Source organism: Rhinatrema bivittatum, chromosome 3, assembly GCF_901001135.1.
Source record: "Rhinatrema bivittatum chromosome 3, aRhiBiv1.1, whole genome shotgun sequence".
NCBI classification, from domain to species: domain Eukaryota; kingdom Metazoa; phylum Chordata; class Amphibia; order Gymnophiona; family Rhinatrematidae; genus Rhinatrema; species Rhinatrema bivittatum.
Window position 1 is genome coordinate 24,703,656 of NC_042617.1, and position 27,530 is coordinate 24,731,185.

General features: G+C 47.6%; 2 protein-coding genes across 5 annotated transcripts in view; one reads left to right on the plus strand and one right to left on the minus strand.

The window, feature by feature from the left end:
- TRMT61B (tRNA methyltransferase 61B) overlaps window positions 1-24,315 on the minus strand; it is a 103,459-nt gene extending 79,144 nt beyond the window's left edge. For all 3 annotated transcript variants that reach the window (XM_029592970.1, XM_029592969.1, XM_029592971.1), the window contains exons 1-2: window positions 23,460-24,315; window positions 3,887-3,989 (exon numbers count right to left, since the gene is read on the minus strand). In XM_029592970.1, the coding sequence (XP_029448830.1) occupies window positions 3,887-3,989; window positions 23,460-24,281 (925 nt within the window). In that variant the 5' untranslated portion in view covers window positions 24,282-24,315. The remainder of the gene's footprint in view (window positions 1-3,886; window positions 3,990-23,459) is intronic.
- WDR43 (WD repeat domain 43) overlaps window positions 24,134-27,530 on the plus strand; it is a 180,883-nt gene continuing 177,486 nt past the window's right edge. Inside the window, exon 1 of one of the 2 annotated variants that reach the window (XM_029592968.1) lies at window positions 24,134-24,250. In XM_029592968.1, the coding sequence (XP_029448828.1) occupies window positions 24,218-24,250 (33 nt within the window). In that variant the 5' untranslated portion in view covers window positions 24,134-24,217. Of the gene's footprint in view, window positions 24,251-24,715; window positions 24,959-27,530 lie in introns of those variants that run through there. The other variant, XM_029592967.1, reaches the window with a different exon arrangement.

A 27,530-nucleotide genomic window follows, 5' to 3' on the forward strand; every position in this document is an offset into this window, starting at 1 on the left:
TACTATATTAGCCATATTACTGTTTATGTATTCAGTTCAATGCGGACAGCGCGCGGGGTACATTTGTGCGCGCTACCCGGCGCGCACAAATGTACACCCGATTTTATAACATGCGCGCACTGCCGCACGCATGTTATAAAATCCAGGGTTGGCGCGTGCAAGGGGGTGGACACTTGTGCACCTTGCGCGCGCCGAGCCCTAGGGGAGCCCAGATGGCTTTCCCCTATCTAACCCACCCCCCAGCCCTACCTAAATCCCCCCCACCTTATGTTTCAAATTTTTTTTTGATTTTCACAGGAATTAAGCGATACAAACAGATCGGGATGAAGGGAGGGCGTTGCCCCCTACCTTATTTTGGCGAGTTACACCTGCCCGCGCCGACTGGCTGCCGGCGCGCAAACCTCCAGCACGGCTGCTGTGCCGGAGGACTCAGGAACACCCCCCAGACCGCCCATTTTTGAAAGCCCCGGGACATATGAGCATCCCGGGGCTTGCGCGAGCTGCCGAGCCTCTGCAAAATCGGCTCGGCGCAGGCAGGGGCAGGTTTTCGGGGGTTACGCGCTTAGGGGTAGATTTTCAGACGAGCGCGAACAGCCTACTTTTGTTTGCGCTCCAGGCGCAAACAAAAGTACGCTGGATTTTAGTAGATACGCGCGTAGTCGCGCGTATCGGCTAAAATCCTGGATCGGCGCGCGCAAGGCTATCGATTTCGTATAGCCTGCGCGCGCCGAGCCGCGCAGCCTACCCCCGTTCCCTCCTAGGCCGCTCCGAAATCGGAGCGGCCTAGAAGGGAACTTTCCTTTGCCCTCCCCTCACCTTCCCCTCCCTAACCCACCCGCCCGGCCCTGTCTAAACCCCCATCCTACCTTTGTCGGGGGATTTACGCCTCCCTCCGGGAGGCGTAAATCCCCGCGCGCCAGCGGGCCTCCTGCGCGCCGGGCCGCGACCTGGGGGCGGGTACGGAGGGCGCGGCCACGCCCCCGGGCTGTAGCCACGCCCCCGTACCCGCCCCCAAAACGCTGCCGACACGCCCCCGCAACGCCGCGCGCTCCGGCCCCGCCCCCGACACGCCTCCCGACACGCCCACTCCGAAAACCCCGGGACTTACGCGAGTCCCGGGGTTCTGCGCGCGCCGGTGAGCCTATGTAAAATAGGCTCACCGGCGCGCAGGGCCCTGCTCGCGTAAATCCGCCCGGTTTTGGGCGGATTTACGCGAGCAGGGCTCTGAAAATCCGCCCCTATACCCTTTGAAAATCTACCCCTTTGCTTTCTACAAAAATCTAAGTGTTCTTGTACCCTGGATATATAAGCGTCATAATAAATAGCGTGGCGCTTAACACAGGTACTTGTGGCCTGGATTGGCCACTGTTGGAAACAGGATGCTGGGCTTGATGGACCCTCGGTCTGACCCAGCATGGCAATTTCTTATGTTCTTATGATGCGGCTGTTACTACCCTTAACCAATAAGCCTGATACTTTTGATGCAACTCCAACATTGATCTCTGCTTCAATGGCAAGAGATAGCAGGGAATTGGGCTCAGACAGCAATAAAGAAGGGCCCTGACTTTTACAGTCTAAGAAACCAATAAGCATGGGGATGACCCGTACAGCGTGACGGGTGCTACCATGGGCTTGCTGGGCAGACTGCATGGACAGTTTGGTCTTATTCTGCCTTCATTTCTATGTTTCCAGAGATAAATCGGAACTTGTACATCAAAAAAAAATGAAATCAGGAAATACAGACCAAGGGAAATAAATGTGCAGAACAACAGATTCTCTCAATCAAAAAAACTTCATAGTTCATCCAGTCCAGAAAAAGACTTCAACGACAGTAACAAATTTCCAAACAGCAGAGAAAAAAGTGTGGGGGATAGAAAAGAAGCCCAGTTCAATCACCAAAATACAGCCCATCATCTCCAGCCTCATGAGGGCAGAAAAATCCAAACAGATGGATCAACAGGTATTTTTTATCACAATGCCCTACCAGGATGGGCTAAGATAGCCATGCACTGCTGCTCACCCTGTCAGCAGGTCAACTCACGCTGTTCCCGGACACCTGCACAGCCCCTGCTAGCACAGTGCCGATTCAGGCAGGTAAAACGAACCAAAGGCAGGCAAAACAGAATCCCTGATGTCACCACAGCAAAGCTTCCCCAGCAGCTCCGGCACTGAGCCCACCACGCACCAGGACCAGGCCTGAAAACTCAGATGGAGCCAGCAAACAATTCATCCATAGAGCAGGAGACACTCCAAAATGTGTGACGAAAAAAAGAACGGGATTTAGCTACGGGGGGGCAGGAAAAAGGAACTCAGCCTGACATCTTTCAGCTGTCCCTCTAGCACCCGCAAAGTTATCACTCTTGAAAAGGAACTTGGATTCATCGTAGACAATGCATTAAAGTCCTCGGCTCGGTAAGCAGCAACAGTGAAAAAAAAGAAAATAGAGCGCAAGGAATTATTCAGAAAGGAGCAGAAAATAAAACTGTGAATATCATAATGCCTCTGTATGGATGCACGGTCCTTGAGTACGGTGGGCAGTTCTGGTTGCCCATCTCCAGAAAGATATTGCAGAACTGAAAAAGGTACAGGGAAGAGCAACAAAAATGATAATGGGTATAGAGCAGCTCCCTTATGAAGAAAGGTTAGAGCTCTTCAGCATGGAGCAGAGATGACTAAGAAGGAATATGACAAGGGTTTATAATTCATGAGTTGTGTGGAGCAAGTTAATAAGGAGCTGTTATTTACCATCTTACACAGTACCAGGACAAAGGACATTTCACAGAACAAATTTAAAAAGGATTTTTTTCAGTCGGTGCAAAATTAAACTATAGAATTGAAACCAGAGGATGTAGTCAAGACTTGTAGTATAGCTGGATTTAAAAAAACGTTTGGGTAAGTTTCTTTCTTAATGATAGGTCCATTTGCTAGGCAGACTTGGATATCACCATTTCTTACTTCTGGTAGTAAGCAAAAGGGAATGGATCTCCCCATTAGGATTAGCTGTCAAAGACAGGAAGCCAGGCTCAATAGATCATCGGTCTGACCCAGCATGAAACTTATTTTCTTACATGAGCCATCTGAGAATCAAATCTTTCTCAGATGGCTCATGTAAAAAGATAAGACCAATGTTCTATTGAGCCTAACTTCCTGTCCTTAAGAACATGCCATACTGGGTCAGACCAAGCCCAGCATCCTGTTTCCAACAGTGGCCAATCCAGGCCATAAGAACCTGGCAAGTACCCAAAAACTAAGTCTATTCCATGTCCTTGACAGTGGCCAGTATGGATCACTTGGAAGTACTCAGCTAATCCTATTGGGAGATCCATTAGGATTAGCTGAGTCTATGAGGTCTCAATAACTCATATACTAGAAAATCTTTTTATAGATCCTTTAAAAGATATCACAATCTATTACAATTCTAATATGACTGACAGTAGAAGTCTGAGCTAACAGAATGTGGGTGTTAATATTTTACTGTGCACTTCTGAAATGTTGAGCAATAAACTGAAGGCATGGCTTCCTTCAAAAGGATTTCAAAAATAAAATCAATACAATCTATAATTTATGCACAGTGCGTATCATTATTGACCATGTGCACTACAGCAGTTCTACCAATAGATAATAGAGCTTATGTTTGATACTATATCCCTATGTTCTCTTCTGATACCTTTACCTTATTATACCTCCCCAAATAGCACCGTTATATCTTTATTACCTCTATCGATTGTGCCGTACTTTGCTTTCACCCTGATACACTGTCTTATTTGTCTATATCTAAAATAGTTACAAACACCGTTGACATGCAAGCGAGTTACAGCAACTTACATCAACGACTATGCCCGTATAAAACATGTACATACATGAAAATATGACTGGAACAGTTTACCTGCTCTTGATAAAAACAAAGTCATTCCACCAGACCCAGAACCAGCTTCCAGTGCCACATCTCCTGGGCTAATGTCCATCATCATCAACATTGCTTTAATGTCCTATGGAAAGAGGTCATACAAATATTCTATAATTGCATAAATCAGTATCAATGTGTCTTTCTCCAACAGTTGCCCAACTCCCTCTTTAAAAAAAAAAAGGGGGAGCAGCCCAGTGGCAGTCCTGTGCATTGCCACGCTGAGACGCCGGGTTTGATTCCTGACTCAGTTCATCTGGGGCTACGATGTTGTGGAAGGGAGAAGCCCCAGTGACTGTGCATCAGTGACACCTTGACGTCAGATTGAGGGCCCAAGATTTACACATCCAGAAGTGTGGCCCCCAGCCAAGGACTTTCCCTGCAATGACTCGACTAAGTGACCATGGATATAAACTACAGAAGGGGTTTCCAACCCTGTCCTTGAGTGGCCCCTTCGAGGCAGTCAAGTTTTTATATCCACAATGTATATGTTATGAGATAGATTTGCATACAAGGGAGGTAGTGCATGCAAATCTCTCATGCATATTCATTGTGGATATCCTGAAAATGTGACTGGCTAGGAATACCTGAGGACAGGGTTGAAAATCCCTGAAAGAGAGGGAAACTCCCAAGTTATCAATCATGAAAGTGCCCTCCTGGTGCTGAAGCTTGACAGAAGATAATTCTGACTGAGCTGGAAACCCCAAGGAGAAAGAACTATCGGGCCTAAAACTCAAAATAAAATGGATGTGTGAAGCACCTGGAAAGATATACGGTAAAGAATGGTGTGGGAATGACCCTGTGCCCAAATGTCTCTCAGTAATATGTAAGCAAACTGCTAACGGAAGTTTTAAAAATAAAGAAAGGACTACTCATTTTATGTGCATAAATTATATTTTATGTACAGAAAACTACAGGTCCTGGCACTGGAACTCTTACTTATGCACAACAGGGTGTGTGCTGAAAATCCAGACTCCTCTCCGGGTCCCCTTAAAATCAGTTAAGCTTCAAAAAATATGGTGCTCACCGCGTGGGGGTAAAGAATCACCTAACCGACAATTTTTTTTTTAAAATGCTTTCAAATCTGTTCTGTCCCTGAAGTGTACTGTGATGCTAGGCGCTGTCTCTGAAGCACCAAAGCTGAGTATAACAAACTTAATTGCTTTGCTCCTCCGCATGAAAGCATGCTACCTGCAGTACCCTCTTTGTCCCAACGTAGTGACTGCCTGTGTACCGACCTCTAGGTCAGCGATGGCTACCAATTTCTTCTCGGAGGACTCTCAGCAGTTCATCTCCACCCGATGAGACATTCTTTGTTTTCATAAACTAAATGAGGAGTTCTCGGAACTTCATGCCAGCCTATCACTGTTTTTTTGCTAGTTCCATCTAAGTATGTAATATCTTACCTGTTCAACGTTCACATTCTAAAGCCCTCCTTCCTCCAATGGAAATCTTAATTTCCTTTAAAAAGAAAAGCAGGGGATCCGTGGAGCACCCAGAGAATATGGTTTATGTACATAATGCTTTCTGTGCAAAAATGCTGCTTAATGCTACATACGCACCTGCAGGAACATATTTCAACAGCCAGAAAACATTCATGTAAAGTATTATGGCCAAACCACTGTGGTAAAGCTCTGCACCCTACTTACTGAGCTACAGAGAGCGCCTCGCACACACACAACGTGCAATCAGCTTGACCAATTCAGGGCTTTTTCTGCAGAAAGCAAACCAGTATTTATTGCAGAACAGGGCTGTGATAATTATCTGACCAAAGGACAAGCAATGCATACTGATGTACAAAAATCTTATTTTTTTGCACATTTAAAGAAGATTTATATCCTGCACACTCCATGTTTTATGAACATAAAATATGACTTAGGTGCACGACAGATGCCTCTGCCTATTGACTAACGCTGGAAACTTTACTCCACTTCGGACCAGGAGTTCAATTTCCAGGGCGAAGAAAAAAAAAACAGGTAAGCAAGTGCACCTCTCTGCATCGAGCAGTAATAGCTGAAGCTTTCATTTGTATGGGACTTCCGTGTGAAAGCGCTCAGGCATGCGTATAGTTCCACACAAGTTCATTGTGTGCTAAACTCCTTCCTGCATTGGAAGCAAACTTGTGCACACAAAAAAAGGTATGTTCACAACTGCAGGTAAAACGGTACGCCCTGCTGAGCACACCTTATTACACTGGGTCATTAATCAGGCTGTCCCTTTGCTGAGCGCTGCGCTTAGTCAAATCAGGGCTAAGACCTCCCAAACCTATCTCGGTGACCCCACAACCAGTGCAGTTTTCGGGATATCCACCATGAATATGCATGAAATAAATCTGCATATACAAAGTCACCAATGTAGGCTTATTTGTCTCATACGAGCTTGCCATACTGGGTCAGTCCGAGGGTCCATCGAGCCCAGTATCCTGTTTCCAACAGTGGCCAATCCAAGTCACAAGTACCTGGAAAGATCCTAAACAGTATTTATTGATTGATTGATTGATTTTATGTACTGTCATTCGGTCGAAGCATCACAATGGTTTACAAATTTAGGAGTGCTAAAAGATACATTCATAAACGGTAATAAAATATTGAAAAAGTTGCATTAGTAAAACACTAAAATGGCAAATAAAAATATTTGAATTGAATTAGAACAAGGCTAAAAATAATCGGTTAAAAAAAAGGAGAGTTCATTTTTGTCTTGCAGTGATTCCTCAAAGGCTTTAGTGAATAGCCAGGTTTTTAGGTTTGATCTGAATCATTTGGAATTGGGTCGAGTACGCAGACATGATGATAGTGAATTCCAAATTTTGGGGCCTGCAAGGGAGATTGCTCTCTTTCGGATGTCACATAATTTCGCTGTTCTAATGGCTCAGAAGATTTCTTTCCAGAATGTGAAGCCCGATTGCTGCATTCAGCCAATCGGTTTGCTCACTGTAACAGACAGAGTACCTTAAATTCGATGTAGGGAAATCAGCAAAGGGGTGATATGATCAAACTTCTTTTTCCCTGTCAATAATCTTGTCACAGAGTTCTGTAAAACCTGTAGTGGGCAAAATGTGGTAGCAGGCAAGCCAAATAACAGAAGTGCAGTAATCTGTATTGGCAAAAACTAATAATTGAAGTATAGTTCTGAAATCATTAATGGAGAGTAATGTTTTAGACGTCTTAGGACTGTTCAGCTTGGAGAAGAGACGGCTGAGGGGGGGATATGATAGAGGTGTTTAAAATCATGAGAGGTCTAGAACGGGTAGATGTGAATCGGTTATTTACTCTTTCGGATAATAGACTAGGAGGCACTCCATGAAGTTAGCATGGGGCACATTTAAAACTAATCGGAGAAAGTTCTTTTTTACTCAACGCACAATTAAACTCTGGAATTTGTTGCCAGAGGATGTAGTTAGTGCAGTTAGTATAGCTGTGTTTAAAAAAGGATTGGATAAGTTCTTGGAGGAGAAGTCCATTACCTGCTATTAAGTTCACTTAGAGAATAGCCACTGCCATTAGCAACGGTAACATGGAATAGACTTAGTTTTTGGGTACTTGCCAGGTTCTTATGTCCTGGATTGGCCACTGTTAGAAACAGGATGCTGGGCTTGATGGACCCTTGATCTGACCCAATATGACATGTTCTTATGTTCTTAGGATTAATAATTTATGATAACCATCTTTCACGTTTAGTGCAATGTGTTTTTTAAATTTAGTTTGGTGTCTAAATAGAAACCTAAATCCCTGGTAAAAGATGCTAATTCAGTTTCTGTGTCGGTGTCATCAGTTTTAAGCAATGGAAGTTTGTCTGAGATCACTTTTCTATCCACCCCTCCATATTAAGTTTCCCTCCCTCTCCCCCAGTTTGCAATTTACACCCCCCCCCCTTCACCACTAACTACCCCCCTCCTCCCTCACTCATTTTCATACCACTCTTCCATTCTCCTTCCAATCTTTCTACCATGCTTTGTAACGCATAATGTAATTATATTCTTGTAAAATTTGTTATCATGTCATAATGTTCATGTTCCAATCTATTAATAAGACTCCTCAGCCTTTGGTTACAATGTTTTCTATGTTACAATGTATCAATACTAAGACACTTTAGTCTTACTAGTTCCACCAGTTAAAATGTAAACCAATGTGATATTGCCCAATGAATGTCGGTATATAAAAACAAATAAATAAATAAATGCAGGAGTAAAATTTCTGTTTTATTAACAGTGAGTATGAGATTCATGTGATTAGTAGAGTTTTTATGACCGCTAAACACGTAGCGGTTGTTTTAAGAGCTTTGTCAATGGAGTCCTGAATTGGAACGAGAAACTGTATATCATCAGCGTAGATCAGTGATGGCTAACCTATGACACGCGTGTCAGAGGTGACACGCCGAGCCGTTTTTGCTGACACACGTAGCGTTTTGGGACTATCGAATTTTTTTTTTTTTTTTTTTATCGGCTGCACAGAGCCTTTTTTTTTTTTATCGGCTGCGCCAAGCCTTTTAAAATTAGTTTTTCAGTATCTCCCCAATGCCCCCGGGCGCAGCGACAGGCAGATAGGCAGGGCTGTGGTGAGGCTCACGTCACCATAGCCCAAAGAAAAAGATCGTGTTTGAACGCGCTGATGCTCCTCCTCCTTCCTGCCTGTGCAGCCCCGGAAGTAAACGTTGCCGGAGCCGCGTGGGCAGGAAGGAGGAGAAGCATCCGTGCGGAAGAGGAGCATCGCTTGCGCTTACGGGCCGCCGCGAATCCCAAGTCGCAGCAGCCCGAGAAGAGGAAGAGGCCCGGTAGCAGAGCCGCAGCGGCCCGAGAAGAGGAAGAGGCCCGGTAGCAGGGCCGCTGCAGAGCCCATCCTGCGGCGACCCGCGAAGAGGAGGCCCAGAGGTGAGAGAGAGGCTGAGGGTCTGTAGAGGGTGTGTGTGTGTGCGCGTGTGTATGAGATGAGTTGAGAGATTGTGTGTGAGGACCTGAATGTTTGCAGAGACTGCATGTGCTTGAGCAAGACAGCATGTGGGAGTGAGAGAGAGCCTTTGTGTGTGAGTCAGACAGCATGTGCCAGTGAGAGCCTGTGTGTATGAATGATTGTATGAGAGAGAGCATGTGCCAGTGAGAGCCTGTGTGTATGAATGATTGTATGAGAGAGAGCATGTAACAGTGAGAGCCTGTGTGTATGAATGATTGTATGAGAGAGAGCATGTGCCAGTGAGAACCTGTGTGTATGAATGACTATGAGAGAGAGCATGTGCCAGTGAGAGCCTGTGTGTATGAATGATTGTATGAGAGAGAGCATGTGCCAGTGAGAGCCTGTGTGTATGAATGATTGTATGAGAGAGAGCATGTGCCAGTGAGAGCCTGTGTGCATGAATGACTGTATGAGAGAGAGCATGTGCCAGTGAGAGCCTGTGTGCATGAATGATTGTATGAGAGAGCATGTAACAGTGAGAGCCTGTGTGCATGAATGATTGTATGAGAGAGAGCATGTAACAGTGAGAGCCTGTGTGTGTGTGTATGAATGATTGTATGAGAGAGAGCATGTAACAGTGAGAGCCTGTGTGTGTGTATGAATGATTGTATGAGAGAGCATGTGCCAGGGAGAGCCTGTGTGCATGAATGATTGTATGAGAGAGAGCATGTGCCAGTGAGAGCCTGTGTGCATGAATGATTGTATGAGAGAGAGCATGTGCCAGTGAGAGCCTGTGTGCATGAATGATTGTATGAGAGAGAGCATGTGCCAGTGAGAGCCTGTGTGCATGAATGATTGTATGAGAGAGAGCATGTAACAGTGAGAGCCTGTGTGTGTGTGTGAGAGAGAGAAATGCATGTGAGAATGAGAACCTGACTGTGTGTTTGAGGGAAGAAGATGGAGAGAAAAGAAACAGAAAAAAAGACAATATAAAAGGAATTGGCAAAAAAAAAAAGAAAGGGAAGGTGGAAAAAAAAAGCCTGTGACCAACCAATTAGAAAACTAAGATCAGACAGCAAAGTAAAAAAAAAAAATTCTTTTTAGTGATTGGCACATGTAATCTTTGGGAATGTGCAAGAATAGCAACATCCCCAATAGTCATGTGGCAGCAGTGACAGTGGCAGCAGAGGAATGAGAGAGGCTCCGAGGTTGCTGGCAAAAGAGAGGGGGATCTGCCTTTAGTGTGTGCATGTGTATGAATGGGACTCTGCCTGGGGGTGTATGTGTGTGAATGCATGGGTGTCTGCCTGGGGGTCTGTGTGTGTGTGAGAATGAATTGGTGCCTGCCTGGAGGATGGAGCGGGAGTGGTGTGAAAATGAATGGGAGCCTGCCTGGGTGTGTGTGTTTGTGTGTATGTGAGGGAGCCAGTGAGTGTGAGAGCATGAGTGTGTATGAGAAAATCCAGGGGAGTAAGAGTTTTGTGGGAAGGGGGTGGGTGGAGGGGGAGAGAGTGTTTTAATTGAAGATTTAGCCGATGAAATTCAGCAACAAAAAAGTCACTAAGCAGGTAAGGTAAAGAATTATTTGTTTTTGCTTTATTAGTAAATACAGTACATATATTAAAATTATAGCTTTGTTATTAATTAGAGCTACAAATATCACAATTATGGAATTTTCTAGAAGTGACACACCACCCGAGTTATGCTCGGTTTTTTAATGAATTTTGACACACTGAGCTCAAAAGGTTGGCCATCACTGGCGTAGATGAAGTAGGTCAGGCCCAGTCCTGATAATAAGTGGCAGATTGGCAACATGTAAATGTTAAATAATGTGGCAGAAGGTGATGATCCTTGTGGCACACCAGACTCTAAATGTATTTTCTTTGAGGTGATGTTTTGAATTTTAACTTCGAAAATCCTATAGGATGAAAACCATTGCAGAGTTGTATCTTTGAGTCCTATTTCTATAAGTCTGTGCATTGGAATATTATGATCAACCATATCAAATGCTGCTGAGAGATCTAATAGTACAAGCAAAAATGTATGACCTCTATCAAATCCTCTGAGTATTGTAATATGCAAGGTTAGTAGTAAGATTTCAGTACTTAGGTGTTTTCTGAAACCATATGGAGCTGGGTATAAAATATTGTTATTTTCGAGGTGTTCAGTGAGATGTTTTTGAAAGCAAAATTGCTTACCTTGTAATAGGTGTATCCCAGGACAGCAGGATGTAGTCCTCACATAGGGGTGACGTCACTGACGGAGCCCTATTACGGAAAACTTTCTGTGAAAGTTTCTAGAAACTTTTGACTGGCACACTGAGCAAGACCAGCATGCCATAATATTCTCATCCACAGGGGTCTCCCTTCAGTCTCGTATGTAGCAATAAGCTTTAGCAAAAAATAAAACAATAAAACGTATCGGACTCAACTCCGCAGGGTGGCGGATGAGTTTCGTGAGGACTACATCCTGCTGTCCTGGGATAACACCTATTACAAGGTAAGCAATTTTGCTTTATCTCAGGACAAGCAGGATGCTAGTCCTCACATATGGGTGATTAGCAAGCTATAGGCTGAGTCATTTTGTAGTGAAGCAACATTGAGATATTGTTTGTAAAAATGAGGCAGCCAAAAATCACAGCATGTTTGATGTAGAAGAAGTTGGGATTATACTGGAAACAAGTTCTTTAAGACAGATTGTCCGTAGGCTGAATCTTGTCGTCCTTCTTTATCTAAACAGTAATGAACTGCAAAGGTGTGAAGAGAACTCCATGTTGCTGCTTTACATACGTCAAGGATTGGCACTGAACGATAGTGTGCTACTAAGGTTGACATTGCTCTTACTGAATGCGCCTTTACTCGCCCTTTGAGAGGAAGGCCTGCTTTATCATAACAAATTCTATGCAATCTGCTAGCCAGTTGGAGAGAGTGTGTTTGCCCACTGGATTACCCAGTTTGTTTGGATCAAAAGAAACAAAGAGTTGAGTGGATTTCCTGTGGACTGCAGTGTGGTCTAAGTAATATGCTAGCGCACGTTTACAGTCCAAGGTATACAAAGTCCTTTCACCTTGGTGAGAGTGAGGTCTTGGGCAGAATCTGGACAAAACTATGGATTGGTTCAAGTGGAATTCCGTAACTACCTTGGGGAGGAATTTTGGATGTATACGTAGAACCACCCTGTTATGTAGGAATTTTGTATAGGGTGAGTACGTGACAAGTGCTTGTAACTCACTAACCTTTCTAGCCAATGTAATGGCTATGAGGAAGATAGTTTTCCATGTGAGAAATTTACATCACAGGAATTCATGGGTTCAAAAGGAGAACGCATGAGTCTTGTTAACACCAGATTTAGGTCCCATTCTGTGACTGGTGGCAGAATTGGTGGTTTAAGGTGAGTTAAACCTCTTATAAATCTACTGACAAGAGGTTGTAAGGATATGGGTGCATCTCCCATCTTGTTATGGTAAGCCGAGATTGCACTCAAGTGTACTCTTACAGATGAGGTCTGGAGACCAGAGTCTGAAAGATGACATAAGTAGTCTAGTAGAGAAGGTGTGGAGCAGGAGAAAGGGTCAATGTCCTTTTGTGTGCACCACAAAGTAAATATTTTCCATTTGGAAGAATAGCTCTTCCATGTTGAAGGTTTACGTGAAGCTATAAGCACTTGAGAGACATTAGTTGAAGGATTGAGTGGTTGTAAGATCAAGCTTTCAACATTCATGCTGTCAGAGATAGGGATTGAAGGATGGGATGGCGCAACCTGCCCTGATCTTGAGTTATGAGAGTGGGAGCCACACCCAGGCGATTTGGCTCTGCGATTGAGAGGTCGAGAAATATGGGAAACCACATTTGTCGAGGCCAATGTGGGCTATTAGGATCATGGACCCCTTGTCCTGTTGTAGCTTCACTAGAGTTTTAGGTATTAGCGGTATCGGAGGATACGCATATAGAAGGCCTGAGTTCCAAGGGCGAGCAAAGGTGTCCTTGGCTGGCTGGTGTTTGTGTAGAGAGCAGAAGTTGTCCACTTTGTGATTCAGGTGTGATGCAAAGAGGTCTATTGTTGGATGTCCCCAAAGCTGAAATATCCTGGTCGCTACTAAGGGATCCAAGGACCACTCGTGAGGTTGGAACTGACGACTGAGACGATCTGCAACTACGTTGTGGATGCCCGCTAGATAAGTGGGCCGGAGAAGTATGGAATGTGTTAGGGCCCAGTCGCAAATCTGTGCTGCTTCTTGACAAAGGAGATATGAGCCCGTACCTCCTTGTTTGTTCAGGTACCACATGGCTACTGTATTGTCTGTTTGAATCAGAACAGTCTTCTGTGAAAGGCAGTCCTTGAACGCATGCAGAGCATAACGTATAGCTCGAAGTTCTAGGAAATTGATTTGAAATGTTGCTTCGAGTTTTGTCCAAGTACCCTGGGTTTGGAGATTGTCTATGTGAGCTCCCCAACCTAAGGTGGATGTATCTGTAGTTAAAGGTGTCTGTGGGATTGGTTGTTGGAAGGGTAGGCCCTTGCGCAAGTTGTGCCTGTTTGCCCACCAAAGGAGAGATGAATGTAGCTGGTGGGTTACTTGAATTGGAGAAGACAGTGGATGAATGGCTTGTATCCATTGTGATCTTAATGTCCATTGGGTCATTCTCATGGCTAGTCTTGCCATAGGAGTGACATGAACCGTAGAGGCCATGTGGCCTAGTAAAGTGAGAAACTGATGAGCTGTCGCTTGTTTCTGCGAGTTTGCCAATAGGGAGAGTGTTTCTGCCCGATCTTTGGGTAGGAAAGCTCTTGAAAGGATGGTGTTCAAGTCTGCTCCGATGAACTGAAGTACATGAGACGGGATGAGATGGGACTTTTGGTAATTGATGAGAAAACCCATCGAGTGTAGTAGAGTAATCGTTCGACAGAGAAGCCAGAGCTCCTTGTTGAGATTGACTTCTGATGAGCCAGTCGTCTAGGTAGGGGAACACGTGTACACTTTCCTTGTATAAGTGCGCTGCTACCACTGCCAGGCATTTCATGAACACTCTGGGAGCTGAGGCAAGTCCAAATGGTAGTACTCTGTACTGGAAATGCTGTTGACCCACTAGGAAACGCAGATACTTGCGATGAGGAGGGAATATTGGAATGTGAGCCTAAGCGTCTTGTAGATCCAGAGAACAAAGCCAATCCCCTGTTTGAAGAAGGGGAAGCATGGTACCTAGAGAAACCATCCTGAACTTTTCTTTCCTTAGAAATTTGTTGAGATTTCTGAAGTCTAGGATGGGACAAAGGCCTCCTGTTTTTTTTGGAAAGAGGAAATAGCGGGAGTAGAATCCTCTGCCCTGCTGAGTCCGGGGCACCAGTTCTATTGCTCTGGCTCTCAGAAGGGTGGATAATTCTGCTTGCAAATGAATTCTGTGATTTTCGCTTTGCGAAAGAGGTTTCGGAGGAGAGTCTCTTGGAATTGAGAGGAAACTGAGTTGGTAACCTCATGATATTATTGAGAGTACCCATTGGTCTGTTATCTGTAACCAATGGTTGTAGAAGAAGGAAACTCGACCTCCTACTGGCAAGTTTGGTTTGGGATTGAGGAGATGGCTTTTGCTCTCTGGTGGTGGTTTCAAAAACCTGTAGCCAGTCCCATCTGCGGCGGCGGTTGCGGCCTAGCAGTTCTAGGCTGTCTGGGCTGAGATCTTTGCTGTGGGTGAGAAGATCTACCCCTGGATGCTGGTGGATAATACTGTCTCTGCCTATAGAAAGGTTTCCTGGATTCTTTCCTTGGTGGACGGTGAGACATTGAGGAAGAGTCTTGTGGCACTGATGATAGTTGCCGTAGTGTCTCTGTGTGTTCTTTTAATTGGGCCACTGCATCCTGGGCCTTTGAGCCAAATAGGTTGTCAGCTATGCAGGGTAAATCCACCAGCTTATCCTGTACCTCAGGCCTGAGGTCAGAGGCTTTTAGCCAGGCCCACCGGCGTGCACTGATTCCTGAGGCTGCTACTCTCGAAGCTGTTTCGAAGTTGTCGTAGGTGGCCTGGACTTCACTTTCCAGCTTCAAGTCCTTTATGTACAATAGCCTGAGCTGCATCCTGGTACTGTTGAGGTAGGGAGTCAGTGAGTTCCTGCATCTGCTTCCATAGATTCCTTTGATATTGCGTCATATATAGTTGGTAAGACGCTATCCTGGAGTTAAGCATGGCTCCTTGGAATACCTTTCTACCTAGAGAATCCAGGAATCGGTGTTCCTTCCCTGGTGGAGTAGAGGAATGAGATTGAACTCTTTTGGATTTCTTTTGAGCCGACTCAACTACTACAGACTGATGAGGTAACTGTGACTTTTGGTAACCAGGAACATGTTGGACAAGATACGTAGTGGCCGCTCTTTTAATTGGTGGAACGGAACATGGGTGTTCCCAGAGCCTATGTTGTAATTCCAAAAGTACTTCGTGGATAGGAATGGCCAGGACCTCTTTGGGTGGATCTACGAATTGTAAGACTTCTAGAGTCTTCTGTCGTGTATCCTGCTCAGACACTAATTTGAAAGGTATTGTGTCTGTCATATCTTTTATGAAATTAGTGAAGGACATGTCTTCTGGTGGAGACTTTTTCCTTCCTTCAGGAGGAGATGGCTCAGACATGAAGCTTTCAGATGAGGAATCAGTATTTTTCTCCTCCCATGAGTCGCAAAGGCACTTGTTTTTACGGAGAAGTTGGGGAAGACCTCGGTGGACGTGATGGAGCCAGTGGTCTGAAAAGTCCTGAAGGTCCCGATTGAGGTTTATCAAAGGGGTTTTGTCCAGGAACATCCTCTAGTCCCCTAGGATAGGTTGCGGTGGGATGGCATCGACGAGGGCGTTGAGTCCATCCATCAACATTTTAAATATGGAGAATTCCGGATGCTCTGGAGCCCCAGGCATGGGTACTGGCATCGGTGTTGGTCCTGTTTACGGGGATGGGCCCCGGCATCGGTGTGGGCACCGGCATAGGCGCGGGTATTGGCATCGGCCCGGGCACTGGTGTTGGCGTCGGCACCAGCATCAGTGCAGGCACCGGTATCGACACTGGTGTCTGTTTTGGTGAGGGCATCGGCATCGATGGTCGATGCTCATGTAGTGCTTCTTGCACCGCCTGGCTGATGAATCCGCTCAGTTCCTCCGTAATAACTGAATCAGGCAGAGCAGCTATGCCAATGTCGAGATGGCGCAATAAACGCCCTTCTTCAGATTTCCTCAGTCCCGCCGTGGTAGGCAAGGTTATGGTCTGATTAAGATGAAACCGTGAAACCACCTTAGGTAGAAAGGAGGGAACCGTACGAAGATGGATAGCCTCTGGAGTGATCCTGAGAAATGGATCCCGGCAGGACAATGCTTGTAGCTCTGAGATGCGGCGGGCTGAACATACAGCCAGCAAGAATACCATCTTCAAAGTGAGGGAACGAAGAGACAGGCCCCGAAGGGGTCGAAAGGTGGATCCCGCAAGGAAATCCAAAACAAGGTTGAGGTTCCACAAAGGCACAGGCCACTTCAGTGGCGGACGAATATGCTTGACCCCCTGCAGGAAGCGAGAAACATCCTGGTGCTTAGCGATGGTCTTGCCAGCCCTCCTGGGACCATAACAAGACAGCGCAGCCACCTGAACTTTGATGGAGCTGAGGGAGAGACCCTTCTGAAGGCCATCCTGCAGGAAATCCAACACAATAGAGATCGTGGTTGCATGTGGATTGGTGCCATGCGAGTCGCACCAGGCTTCAAATACTCTCCAGATCCTGATGTATGTGAGGGATGTGGAAAACTTGCGAGCACGGAGGAGGGTATCAATCACGGGCTCCGAGTAACCCCTCTTCTTCAATCTAGCCCTCTCAAGGGCCATACCGTAAGAGAGAATTGAGCCGGATCCTTGTGAAGAATGGGACCTTGATGTAGAAGGTCCCGAAGAGGAGGCAGGGGAAGGGGCTCCCCTGCCAGTAGTCTTCTCATGTCTGCATACCAGGGTCATCTTGGCCAGTCTGGCGCCACTAGAAGGACTAGGCCCTGGTGCCTCCGAATCTCGCGGATGACAGCGCCTATCAGAGGCCACGGAGGAAAGGCGTACAGTAGAGTCCCTGGAGGCCACGGCTGAACCAGGGCATCGATTCCGTGTGAGCACGGGTCGCGCTTGCGGCTGAAGAATCTGGGTACTTGAGCATTGGACCCGTCTGCCAGGAGATCCATGGCCGGAAACCCCCAATGATCCACAATCATCTGGAAGGCCGTGGGTGAGAGCTGCCACTCTCCCGGGTTTAGGCGTTCCCTGCTGAGGAAGTCTGCTGTGGTATTGTCCTTCCCGGCGATGTGGACGGCGGAGATGTCCTGAAGATTCACCTCCGCCCAAGTCATCAGAGGGGCGATCTCCAGAGACACCTGTCGGCTTCTGGTTCCGCCCTGACGATTGAGGTATGCCACCGTGGTGGCGTTGTCGGACATCACTCTGACCGCCCTGTTCCGCAGTCTGTGGGCAAATTGAAGGCAGGCCAATCGGACAGCCCGGGCCTCTAGACGGTTGATGTTCCACGCCGCCTCTTCCCTGTTCCACCGCCCTTGTGCGGTGAGTTCTTCGCAGTGTGCGCCCCAGCCGCTTAGGCTGGCATCCGTGGTGAGCACAATCCACGTGGGTGAGGACATCTTCGATCCCCTGCTCATGTGGTTGGACTGCAACCACCACCGTAACTGGGTGCGCACTCGGGCAGGTAGAGGTAGGTGTGCGGAGTAGGTCCGCAGATGGGGACTCCAGCGAGAGAGCAGGGCGTGTTGGAGAGGCCTCATATGGGCCCTCGCCCAGGGCACCACTTCCAGGGTGGATGCCATGAGACCAAGAACCTGCAGATAATCCCAGGCGGTGGGTCGACTGGCTCCCATCAAAGACCGGATATGCTGCTGAAGGTTCAACGTCCTCTTGGCGGTGAGACTGACCGTGTCTGCCCGGGTGTCGAACTGTACTCCCAGGTATTCCAGGGACTGGGAAGGCTGTAGGCAGCTCTTGCCGAGGTTGATAACCCAGCCCAGGCTTTCCAGAAGGGCTATCACTCTGTCGGTGGTCCGAAGGCTCTCCTCTCGAGACTTCGCCCTGATCAGCCAGTCGTCTAGGTAGGGATGGACCAGAATTCCTGCCCGCCTGAGCGCCGCCGCTACTACTACCACCACCTTGGTGAATGTCCGTGGCGATGTCGCCAACCCAAAGGGCAGGGCCCGAAACTGGAAATGGCGGCCTAGAACCTTGAAGCGTAGGTAGCGCTGATGATCCGGATGGATCGGGATATGCAGGTATGCCTCTGACAGGTCTAATGCCGTGAGGAATTCCCCTGGCTGTACTGCGGCCTTGATGGAGCGTAGAGTTTCCATGCGAAACCGCGGGACCCGTAAGTAGCGATTGACTGACTTGAGGTCCAGGACGGGCCGAAAGGTACCCCCTTTCTTGGGTACAATGAAATAGATGGAATAATGGCCAGAATTCACTTCCCAGGCAGGTACTGGGATGATGGCTTTCAAGGACATGAGTCTTGCCAGGGTAGCTTCCAATGCTGTCTTCTTGTGTGCGGGACATGAAGATTCCACAAACTTGTCCGGAGGGAGATGATGAAAGTCCAGATAATATCCCTCCCGGATAACGGCGAGAACCCACTGGTCCGATGTAATCTCGACCCATCTGGGGTAGAAGAGGGTCAACCTGCCCCCTATGGCTCCGTCCCCCAGATGAATCGGCGGATTCTCATTGGGAGGCGCGGCCGGGACCTGAACCCGGGCCCGCTCCCCTCCTGCGCTGCTTGGTCCGAAAGGACTGATTCCCGGCAGGAGGACGTGGTGCCTGGTAACGACCCCTGTAAGGAACGAAACGCTGGGAACTCCTGCCCCTGGAGGGCCTTGGAAAGGCGCGCTGGCCCCTTCGGAACCGATCTTCCGGCAATCTGGGCACTGGAGAGGCGCCCCATGCACTGGCCAGTTTATCAAGGTCGCTGCCAAATAGAAAGGAGCCCTTGAAGGGCAATCTGGTGAGGCGGGTTTTAGAAGGCGCATCAGCCGACCATCTTCGGATCCAGAGCTGCCTCCTGGCCGCTTCGGAGGATGAAATCCCTTTAGCGGTTGTCCGTACCAGGTCAGATGCCGCATCCGTAAGGAACGAAAGAGCAGATTCCATGTCCGCTGCTGGAGCATTGTTCCTAACCTGTGACAAACAGGCACGCGTCACCACCGTGCAGCAGGTGGCGATCCGTAAAGATAAAAGCCGCCACCTCAAAGGCCTGACGCAGAATGGTGTCCAGTCGTCGATCATGCGGCTCCCTGAGGGCCGTCCCCACTTCAACTGGAATGGTAGTGCGCTTGACCACCGCGCTAATCAAGGCGTCCACCTGAGGGCACGCCAGCAGATCCTGGATAGCCGGCGCCAATGGGTACATGCTCGTCAGAGCCCGACCCCCTTTGAAGGCAGCCGCTGGAGCCGCCCATTCTAAATCAATCAGTTGTTGCGCCGCCTGTAAGAATGGAAAATGGCGGGCCGTAGGACGAAGACCTTCCAGTAGGGGGTTCTGCGTAGAAGGTATCGAAGCGCTGGGACCCGTAATATCCAATTCCGCCAGACACTGAGACACCAGGTCGGAGAGATCCTCCTTAGGGAAGAACCGCCTCATGGTTCGATATGGCTCAGTCCCTGGAGGGAGGTCCCCCTCGTCCGGGAGTTCAGACTCGTCCTGCGAGACCTCCTGGTCTGACTGATCCGGACTATCCATCGGTGGGAAGTCCCGCTCGCGATAAGGTTGTGAAGGCCCAGGAACAGGATCCGCAGGAGCTGCCACCGGAGCAGCCGCCGCAGGCGCAGCCACCGCAGGAACTACAGGAACCGTAGGGCCTGGATGGGCAGCCGTTTGCATCTGAACAAAAGCATGAATTCCCTTAAAGAGATCCACCCAGGAAATGGAAGCAGCCTCTAAGCGCCCGGGGTACAAGCTCCCCCGGGACGCCGGATTGGTCGAGACTGCCCCCTAACTCCGGGGTAGCCCCTGGGGAACTGTCCACAAATCGTGGTTGAGACAGGTCCTGGCCCGAGGGTCGCAGGGCCCCCTCACATTGGGCACACAGAGAATCTGGCTCATCCCTGCGCGTGGCCCTAAGGTGGCATGCGGAGCAGAGGCCAAGGGCTGCAATGCCCGAAGCAGGGGGCGCCGTTGCTGAAGACTCCGCAGCTTTCTGATCCATTGAACAAAAGGTGCTCACAAATAATATGCGGCAGCAATAGGCGCTTAATAGCAATAGGCTCCCAATAGCAATAGGCTCTCAATAGCAATAGGCGCTTAAGAGCAATAGGCGCTCAATAGCAATAGGCTCCCAATAGCAATAGGCGCTCAATCGCAATAGGCTCCCAATAGCAATAGGCGCTCAATCGCAATAGGCTCCCAATAGCAATAGGCTCTCAATAGCAATAGGCGCTCAATAGCAATAGGCGCTCAATAGCAATAGGCTCCCAATAGCAATAGGCTCCCAATAGCAATAGGCTCCCAATAGCAATAGGCGCTCAATCGCAATAGGCTCTCAATAGCAATAGGCTCACAATAGCAATAGGCGCTCAATAGCAATAGGCTCTCAATAGCAATAGGCTCTCAATAGCAATAGGCTCCCAATAGCAATAGGCTCTCAATAGCAATAGGCTCCCAATAACAATAGGCTCTCAATAGCAATAGGCTCCCAATAGCAATAGGCGCTCAATAGCAATAGGCGCTCAATAGCAATAGGCTCCCAATAGCAATAGGCGCTCAATAGCAATAGGCGCTTAATAGCAATAGGCGCTTAATAGCAATAGGCGCGCAATAAGAAGAGGCGGCAGCAATATGCATGCAAGAGGCATTCCATACGCATTCAGCAATAAGCGGCCAGCAATATGCTCTTAATAGGCATTCAATAAGCTTTCAGTAATAAGCGGTCAGCAATATGCCGAAACAAAGTCAAGGAGGAAAAAAGCCGCGCCTATTACGGGCGCGGAGTACCTGAGCCAGGCCCTATGAGGGCGTCCTCCACGGCGTGCCACGCCGCCAATCCTCTGCGCTTCGGAGACCCGTAGGAAGAGACGTACTCCGTACCAGGTTCGGCGCGTCCCAGCTGGAACATAGGCGGTCTCCGGCTGCGGGGAAGGGATCACCTCACCACCGCAATTTGAGGAAATGCACCCGCTACCTCGTCCACGCCGGGACCGAGGGCCTCGTATACCTCACGCGGACTGCGTCCGGGGACTGTGTCACTGCCGCGCTTCGGCAGGACCGAGGACTTTCCCACCGGGGGAGCACGTTAATCACCCCGGGAGCTCGCTGGGGGAGGAACCCGTGGGTATCTACCGCAGGAGCGCGGGGCTCTAAGTCGAAGAGACAGGAAAAACGAATCTAGAATGAGAAGAAAAGAGAAAAATTCAAGTAGTCTTGGAAAGCACGCTCAACTAGCGTGCAGGCACTCCAAACTGCTTTGGAGACGGAAATTACTGAATAGCTACGCTTCCTGTGGGGATATATACGCCCCCGTGCTGACGTCAGATCCGTCTCCAACTGCTAGCACGCGGATACTATCCCATTTGTACTGAGTCCATCTGGCTACACGCCAGGAAAAAATGAATTTTTAAACTGATTTTTAGAGATTTTGTGAAGAAGTTCACACAGGGCTCCTGCTCCGCGATGCCAAAAGCAGCACGGAAAAACGAAGACTGGAGGGAGACCCCTGTGGATGAGAATATCATGGCATGCTGGGCATGCTCAGTGGGCTCAGTGTGCCAGTCAAAGGTTTCTAGAAACTTTGACAGAAAGTTTTCCGTGATAGGGCTCCATCAGTGACATCACCCATATGTGAGGACTAGCATCCTGCTTGTCCTGGGATAACTATCTTTTCTAAGAGTTTAGCGATAAATGGTAGATTTGAATTTGGTCTGTGATTATATAAGTCACATGGGTCAAGGTTATGTTTTTTAAGAATTGGTTTTATGATTGCAGATTTTATCGTATCTGGAACAATTTCTTCCTTTAACTGAAGTTTATAGGAGCTAAAACTATGGAAACGGTATGAGCAATTGCTTTTAGTAAAGAGATCGGAAAACTGACTATGGGATGTTGCACAGGATTACATTTTTTGACTAGTGCCTCTCTTTCAACAGATGAGGTTTCATCAAATGTAGACCATTTTGTGGTGTCTCTAGGAGTAAGCTTGATTTGCTGGTTGTGAGTTGAGTTAAAATTAGCTGTCAAGTTTTCTGTTTAAAGAATTCTGCAATGTCATTACATTGATGAGTTGGCAGTAAATTATTTTGATAAGTAGTATTATGGACAATAGAGAATACGTTCTTGGATTACTGTTAAATTTTTGAATTTTTTTGCATAAAAAATTTTTCTTGGTGCATTTGTCAGTGTTTTATAATAGGAAAGATAGGATCTATATTTACCTAAATTGAGGTCTGTGGGGCAACGTTGCTAGTCCCTAAGTCTACTTGATTAATAACAGTTTATAGACTTCTCCAACATTTTTTAAACCCAGTTATACTAATTGCCTTAACCACACAGCTTAATCATGCATCCAGTGAAAAAGAATTTTGGTCTCTTTTGAATGTGCTACTTATGCATAGTCATGGTTGGTATCCTGACACCAGACTGGTTGTGGGGTCACCAGGGCAGACCTGAGAAGCCTTTGTAGGGAGACCTTCAGCTCAACCCTGCACAAAGGAACAGAGCATTCCTTCAGTGAATGAGTCCCACTGTTTTTCACAAAAGGATAACATACTAATACAATGCGGACAAAAGTAAATTGATTATCTAGGAGAAATTCATTTCAGAGTCTGTAATCTTTTCCTTTACACAGAAGCCACTGGCAGCAACTGTAGACAATCACTGTGATTTTAATGGTGTCTTCTTGTCATGTTATATGGTACAGGTGGCCAACTCTGGTCCTCAAGAGCCACAAACACATCTAGGGCCAGATTTTTAAACTTATGCACGGGCGTAGATTTGTTCACGCAACCCGGCACGAACAAATCTACGCCCGATTTTATAACATGCGTGCACTGCCGCGTGCATGTTATAAAATCCAGGGTTGGCGCGCCCCGAACCCAGGTTGCGTGCGCCGAGCCCAAGGGGAGCCCTGATGGCTTTCCCCGTTCCCTCCAAGGCCGCTCCGAAATCGGAGTGGCCTTGGAGGGAACTTTTTCTCCGCCCCCCCCCCCCCTTCCCCTCCCTTATCTAACCCACCACCCAGCCCTAACTAAATCCCCCCTACCTTTGTTGAAAAAGTTACGCCTGCCCAAGGCAGGCGTAACTTGCACGTGCTGGCGCGCCATGCCCCGGCACAGGCCACTGTACAGGAGCACTCGACCCCTGCCCCGCCCCCGGACTGGCCCGATCCACCGCCACGCCTCTGGACCGCCCCTTTTTGCAAGCCCCTGGACATGCGTGTGCCATCGAGCCTATGCCCGCGCAGGGGCAAATTTTCTCAGGTTATGCACATAGCCTTTGAAAATCTGTCCTCTAGTTTTCAGGATATCTACAATAAATAGGTATGAGCTAGATTTGCATACAATGGAGGCAGAGCCACATTATGCATATTCATTGTGGATATCCTGAAAGCCAAGCCTGTTTGTGACTCGAGGGGAATATTCATAGGATACGATTTCTTCAATGATCAAACAATGTTTACCTTTGGGTACGAAACGGTAGGTCCTCTTTTCATTAATAACACAAATTCTTCCAAAGATGGTCGCTTCAAAAGGAATTCAAATCCCAAAGATGTTTTTAACATTTGCCCAGGCAATTTGCCTATTATCTCTTTATGACTGACCGCTCCCCAGTTACTCATTAATTTGCCTGAATCTGTCAGGGTGCACATCTTTTTAAACTCTAAGTAGTACTTTTTATGAAACTCAGCTACAAACAAATCTCCAGCTTTGAAGGGAAGGTTTTTGGCTGTTGCTTTCCGATCTGTAGCATGCAACATGTCCCAAGTCACCGAGTCATCTTTAGTAACGAAATGCTTTTCTAGCCCAGGAGAATGTGGCTCCGTTATTTCCATTTCTCCGACAGGGACTGGTTTCTGAATGGGTCCGGAGCTGACATTTTTTGCACCGTCACCTTCGTTTTCTGCCTCTTGGTATACGATCTTTAAATCTTTAACTTCCGGAGAGACAAATTCAGCAGGAACTAGTTGACTGATCCTTTCCAGAGGGGAAAGGGACTGTTGCCAAGCTCGTTTACGCCTGCCGCTCAGGTTCCCGGGCAGGGCTGTTCGCTGCCCCGCGCCCAGCGAAGAATCCGTGGGCTCCAGACCTTCACCCAAGCTACCGTCATTTCCGGCATCCCGCGGATCACCGGGGCCCGATTCCATCAACGCTTTCTCAGTGCCGGTCAAACAACGGTTTAAATGCAGAGAACCGCGCTTCGTTCCCAACCACTTCTCGCATGCAGAAAGGATGGCAACTCCGGGGGGCACTGGTAAACGCAACCTCCTCCAGGGCTGTAACATGGTGCCTGACCTTCCACCACGCTGTTTAGATCCGAACGCTGCAGTGCACCACTTTTTACCCTCGGACTAGAGAATGTGGCAGGCACGGGACACGTCATCAGACTGCGACAAGTCCAACATGCACATGGGCCAAAATGTGTTATGTGAAGTCTCACTTATTTCCGCCTTTCTTTTCGAGTACAAGCTTCACAAATTCAAGTTACATAAATCCTACCGCTAGCTTCACCTATTTACTCATAGACATTTAGTTTTCGCAAAATGCCAGCCCGGAAGCGTGCATACAAACCACTAAGAGACGCAGACAGCAAGCCGAGTCTAACCATGCTGACGACCGTCCGCCATCCCAACTCCGGCACCTCAGCCGCGAGAGGCGAGGAGAAACCCCGCCTCCTCCTACCCGTCCAGGGTCGCCAGTCGCCGCGCGCGCATGCGCCGCCCCCCAACACGTGGCTGCGCGAGGAGCAATGGCGGCTGGTGGCGGTAGCGCGAGCGACCCCCTCTTCCCCCCGCGCGCCTTCTCCCCGCAGGGTCGCGCCTGCCTGGCGCTCGGCTCGCCGGACGGCCGCGTGCGGGCCTGGGACACGCAGAGCGGTCGCCTCCGACACGAGTACGTGCCGTCGGCGCACCTCAGCGCCACCTGCACCTGCCTGGCCTGGGCGACGGGTAGGCCGACCAAGGTAAGGCAGCGGCAGGCTTGTAGGCCCAGCCGCGGGCTCCGGGCTGGCTTCTCTCTACGTTTCTTTCTCTTTCTTACCCACCTCCTCCCACTTCGACCCAGTACCCCCCCCCCCAGCCAGCGGGGCCTACGCTCCTCTCTGAGCCGGGAGGGGACGCACATGGCTCCCGTGCCCCATGTGAGAGGCAGAGCCCGACCCGTCCCCCATCGTCTCCTCATGGCTTCGCGCTCTGCTCGCCCGTTTAATGTTTGTTTTTTTTTCCCCCTCGCGATACGGGCGGGTGAAGTTGTTAATCCCGAACCTGTGCTGGGACGGGCAGCCGGGCTGCAGTTTTACGAGAATTTCCGGAGGGTGTCTCGCGTGTCACTGTTATCTCAAAGAAAACTTTTTGAAATCCCACAGCTGCGGCCGGGCCAGAGAGGGATGAAAGCTGCCGCAGGGCTGTGCGGGCCTGCCATGCCGGGGGAGGGGGGGAGAGGACTCTGACGAGGTGTGTGGTAGTGCGGGCGGGCACAGCGTGCGTTAGATTGCTGTAAAATCAGTACGTGCGGCGCTGCTCAAGGTATGCGAGGTACCGTACGAGCTGTGATTTTTTTTTTCCTGTGTTGTCATTTTTTTACAACTCTCTTGAGTCCTTTTATGAAAGCGATGAAACTTGGTCCAGCCAGATGTTGGGACCCACGGAAACTTCTCAGCGCTATATCACAGCTGGTTGTTTCCTAGTTCGGCACCCCTTTGCAAGGCCCAGTAATCTGAGGAGGGTGGGCTGATGAAGGTTAGGGAATTTACAATTTCCGGGATGTCAGTAGTGGAGGTGATCGGGTTAAGTTTTGCAGCTTGTTGACCGTCAAGCCCAAATGAAATGCCTGCTGCCTTCTGTGCCCAAGAGATATTATGGGTTAAAGTAACCGAAGCAGATCGATATTTTCTTCTTATAGAACATAAGTGCCATACTGGGTCACACCAAGGTCCATTCAGCCCAGCAACATGTCTCTCAACAGTGGCCAGGCCCGGTCACAAGTACTTGGCAGATCCTTAATAGTTAATACAGTTCTTGTATTTTATTCAGAGGGAAAAAGTACCGTATTTCTTGGATATCGTGCCTGCTCTCCGCGCCCCCCCCCCCCCCCTAAAAAAAAAAATACAAAGTGTGCATTATTTTAGTGGAGAGAAAAACTGGAATTGTTGGGGCAAGAGTCTGGGCACCTGGAATAGTTGTCCTGGGACTGGGGTACTCAGAATGGGCTTCCTATAACTTCCAGAAAGACTCTTTTGCTCCTTGACAAAATACCCAAACTCTTGTTCTATGTGCTTATGTGCCAGAGTAGAATATTTCCTTTTTTTTTTTTTTTAATTCTTTATTTATACCATTTTCAAATTTACAAGCAACCACTTGTTAATGCAATATACCACAAATACAATGCAACTTTTATATCATAAGAATAAACAATATCAATACTCAATTACCATCATTAGTATTGTGGTGAAATAAAAGAAAAATCTGGGAGAGCTGAAAGAAAAATGAGCGAACAAAAACAATTAGAAAATTTTTAAATGTTCTATGGCTACCTGAACTTGTCCCTCCAACATCATTATATACTCCCTAGCATCAGGATTTATGGGGGCTCAGATCTTGCCTCTATAAAGGCACGCAGTTGTAAGGGGTCAAAAAATACATAACGCTGCCCCTGATAAATCAAGCAGCATTTGCAAGGGAATTGCAGTTTGAAAGTTGCTCCCTTCTGCAATGCTTCCCCTCTTAAAGCAAGAAAAGCCTTTCTTCTTAATTGGGTTTGCTTTACTATGTCTTGAAAACAATACACTTTGAATCCAAAAAACAAAGTTTGATTACTTCTAAAGTAATATTTGAAGATTAATGATTCACTTCCATCAAATGCAGCAACACTGAGCATCTTCTATTAAACTGAAACAGACAATACCAACCAATCACTACAATGTTTTACTTCTTGTTAAACTTTTTATCTCTCCTCTAACTCTAATCCCAGTTAGAATAACCCCTGTTTTATTGTAACTTTTTCTTCTACGCACTTGTTATACTTTTGTAATGTATACTCTTACGTTTTAGCTATGTACGTTATAATGTATTGCTCACCCCTTGTTTTATGTAAACCGACATGATACGAACTGCCGTGAATGCCGGTATAGAAAAACACAAATAAATAAATAAAAAATAAAGACATTATTTTTGTCCATAAGAAAGGTGAAAGTGACCAATAAAGGTCTACGAAATGAAACAGTCATATCCTGCGAGGAATTCAATAATGTTGTCATATCTGGAATACTTTGGTCTTCAGCAGTTCCTGGATTTTGGCCAGATGAATATAAATAATATGCTTTTGAAATCATAGGCTTAAGTTCTTCCGGTATCTTCAATACCTGTGTCACATACAGCTTAAATAAATCAACCGGAGCAATGTTCTTAAAGACTGGAAAATTTGTAAATCTTAAGTTGTGTGACCTTAAGGCATTCTCTACTTTTTCAAGCTTATTATTTATCTCTGAATGTGTCAAAATCATTTCCGTATTAACTTTCTCAATACCCGAAACTCTT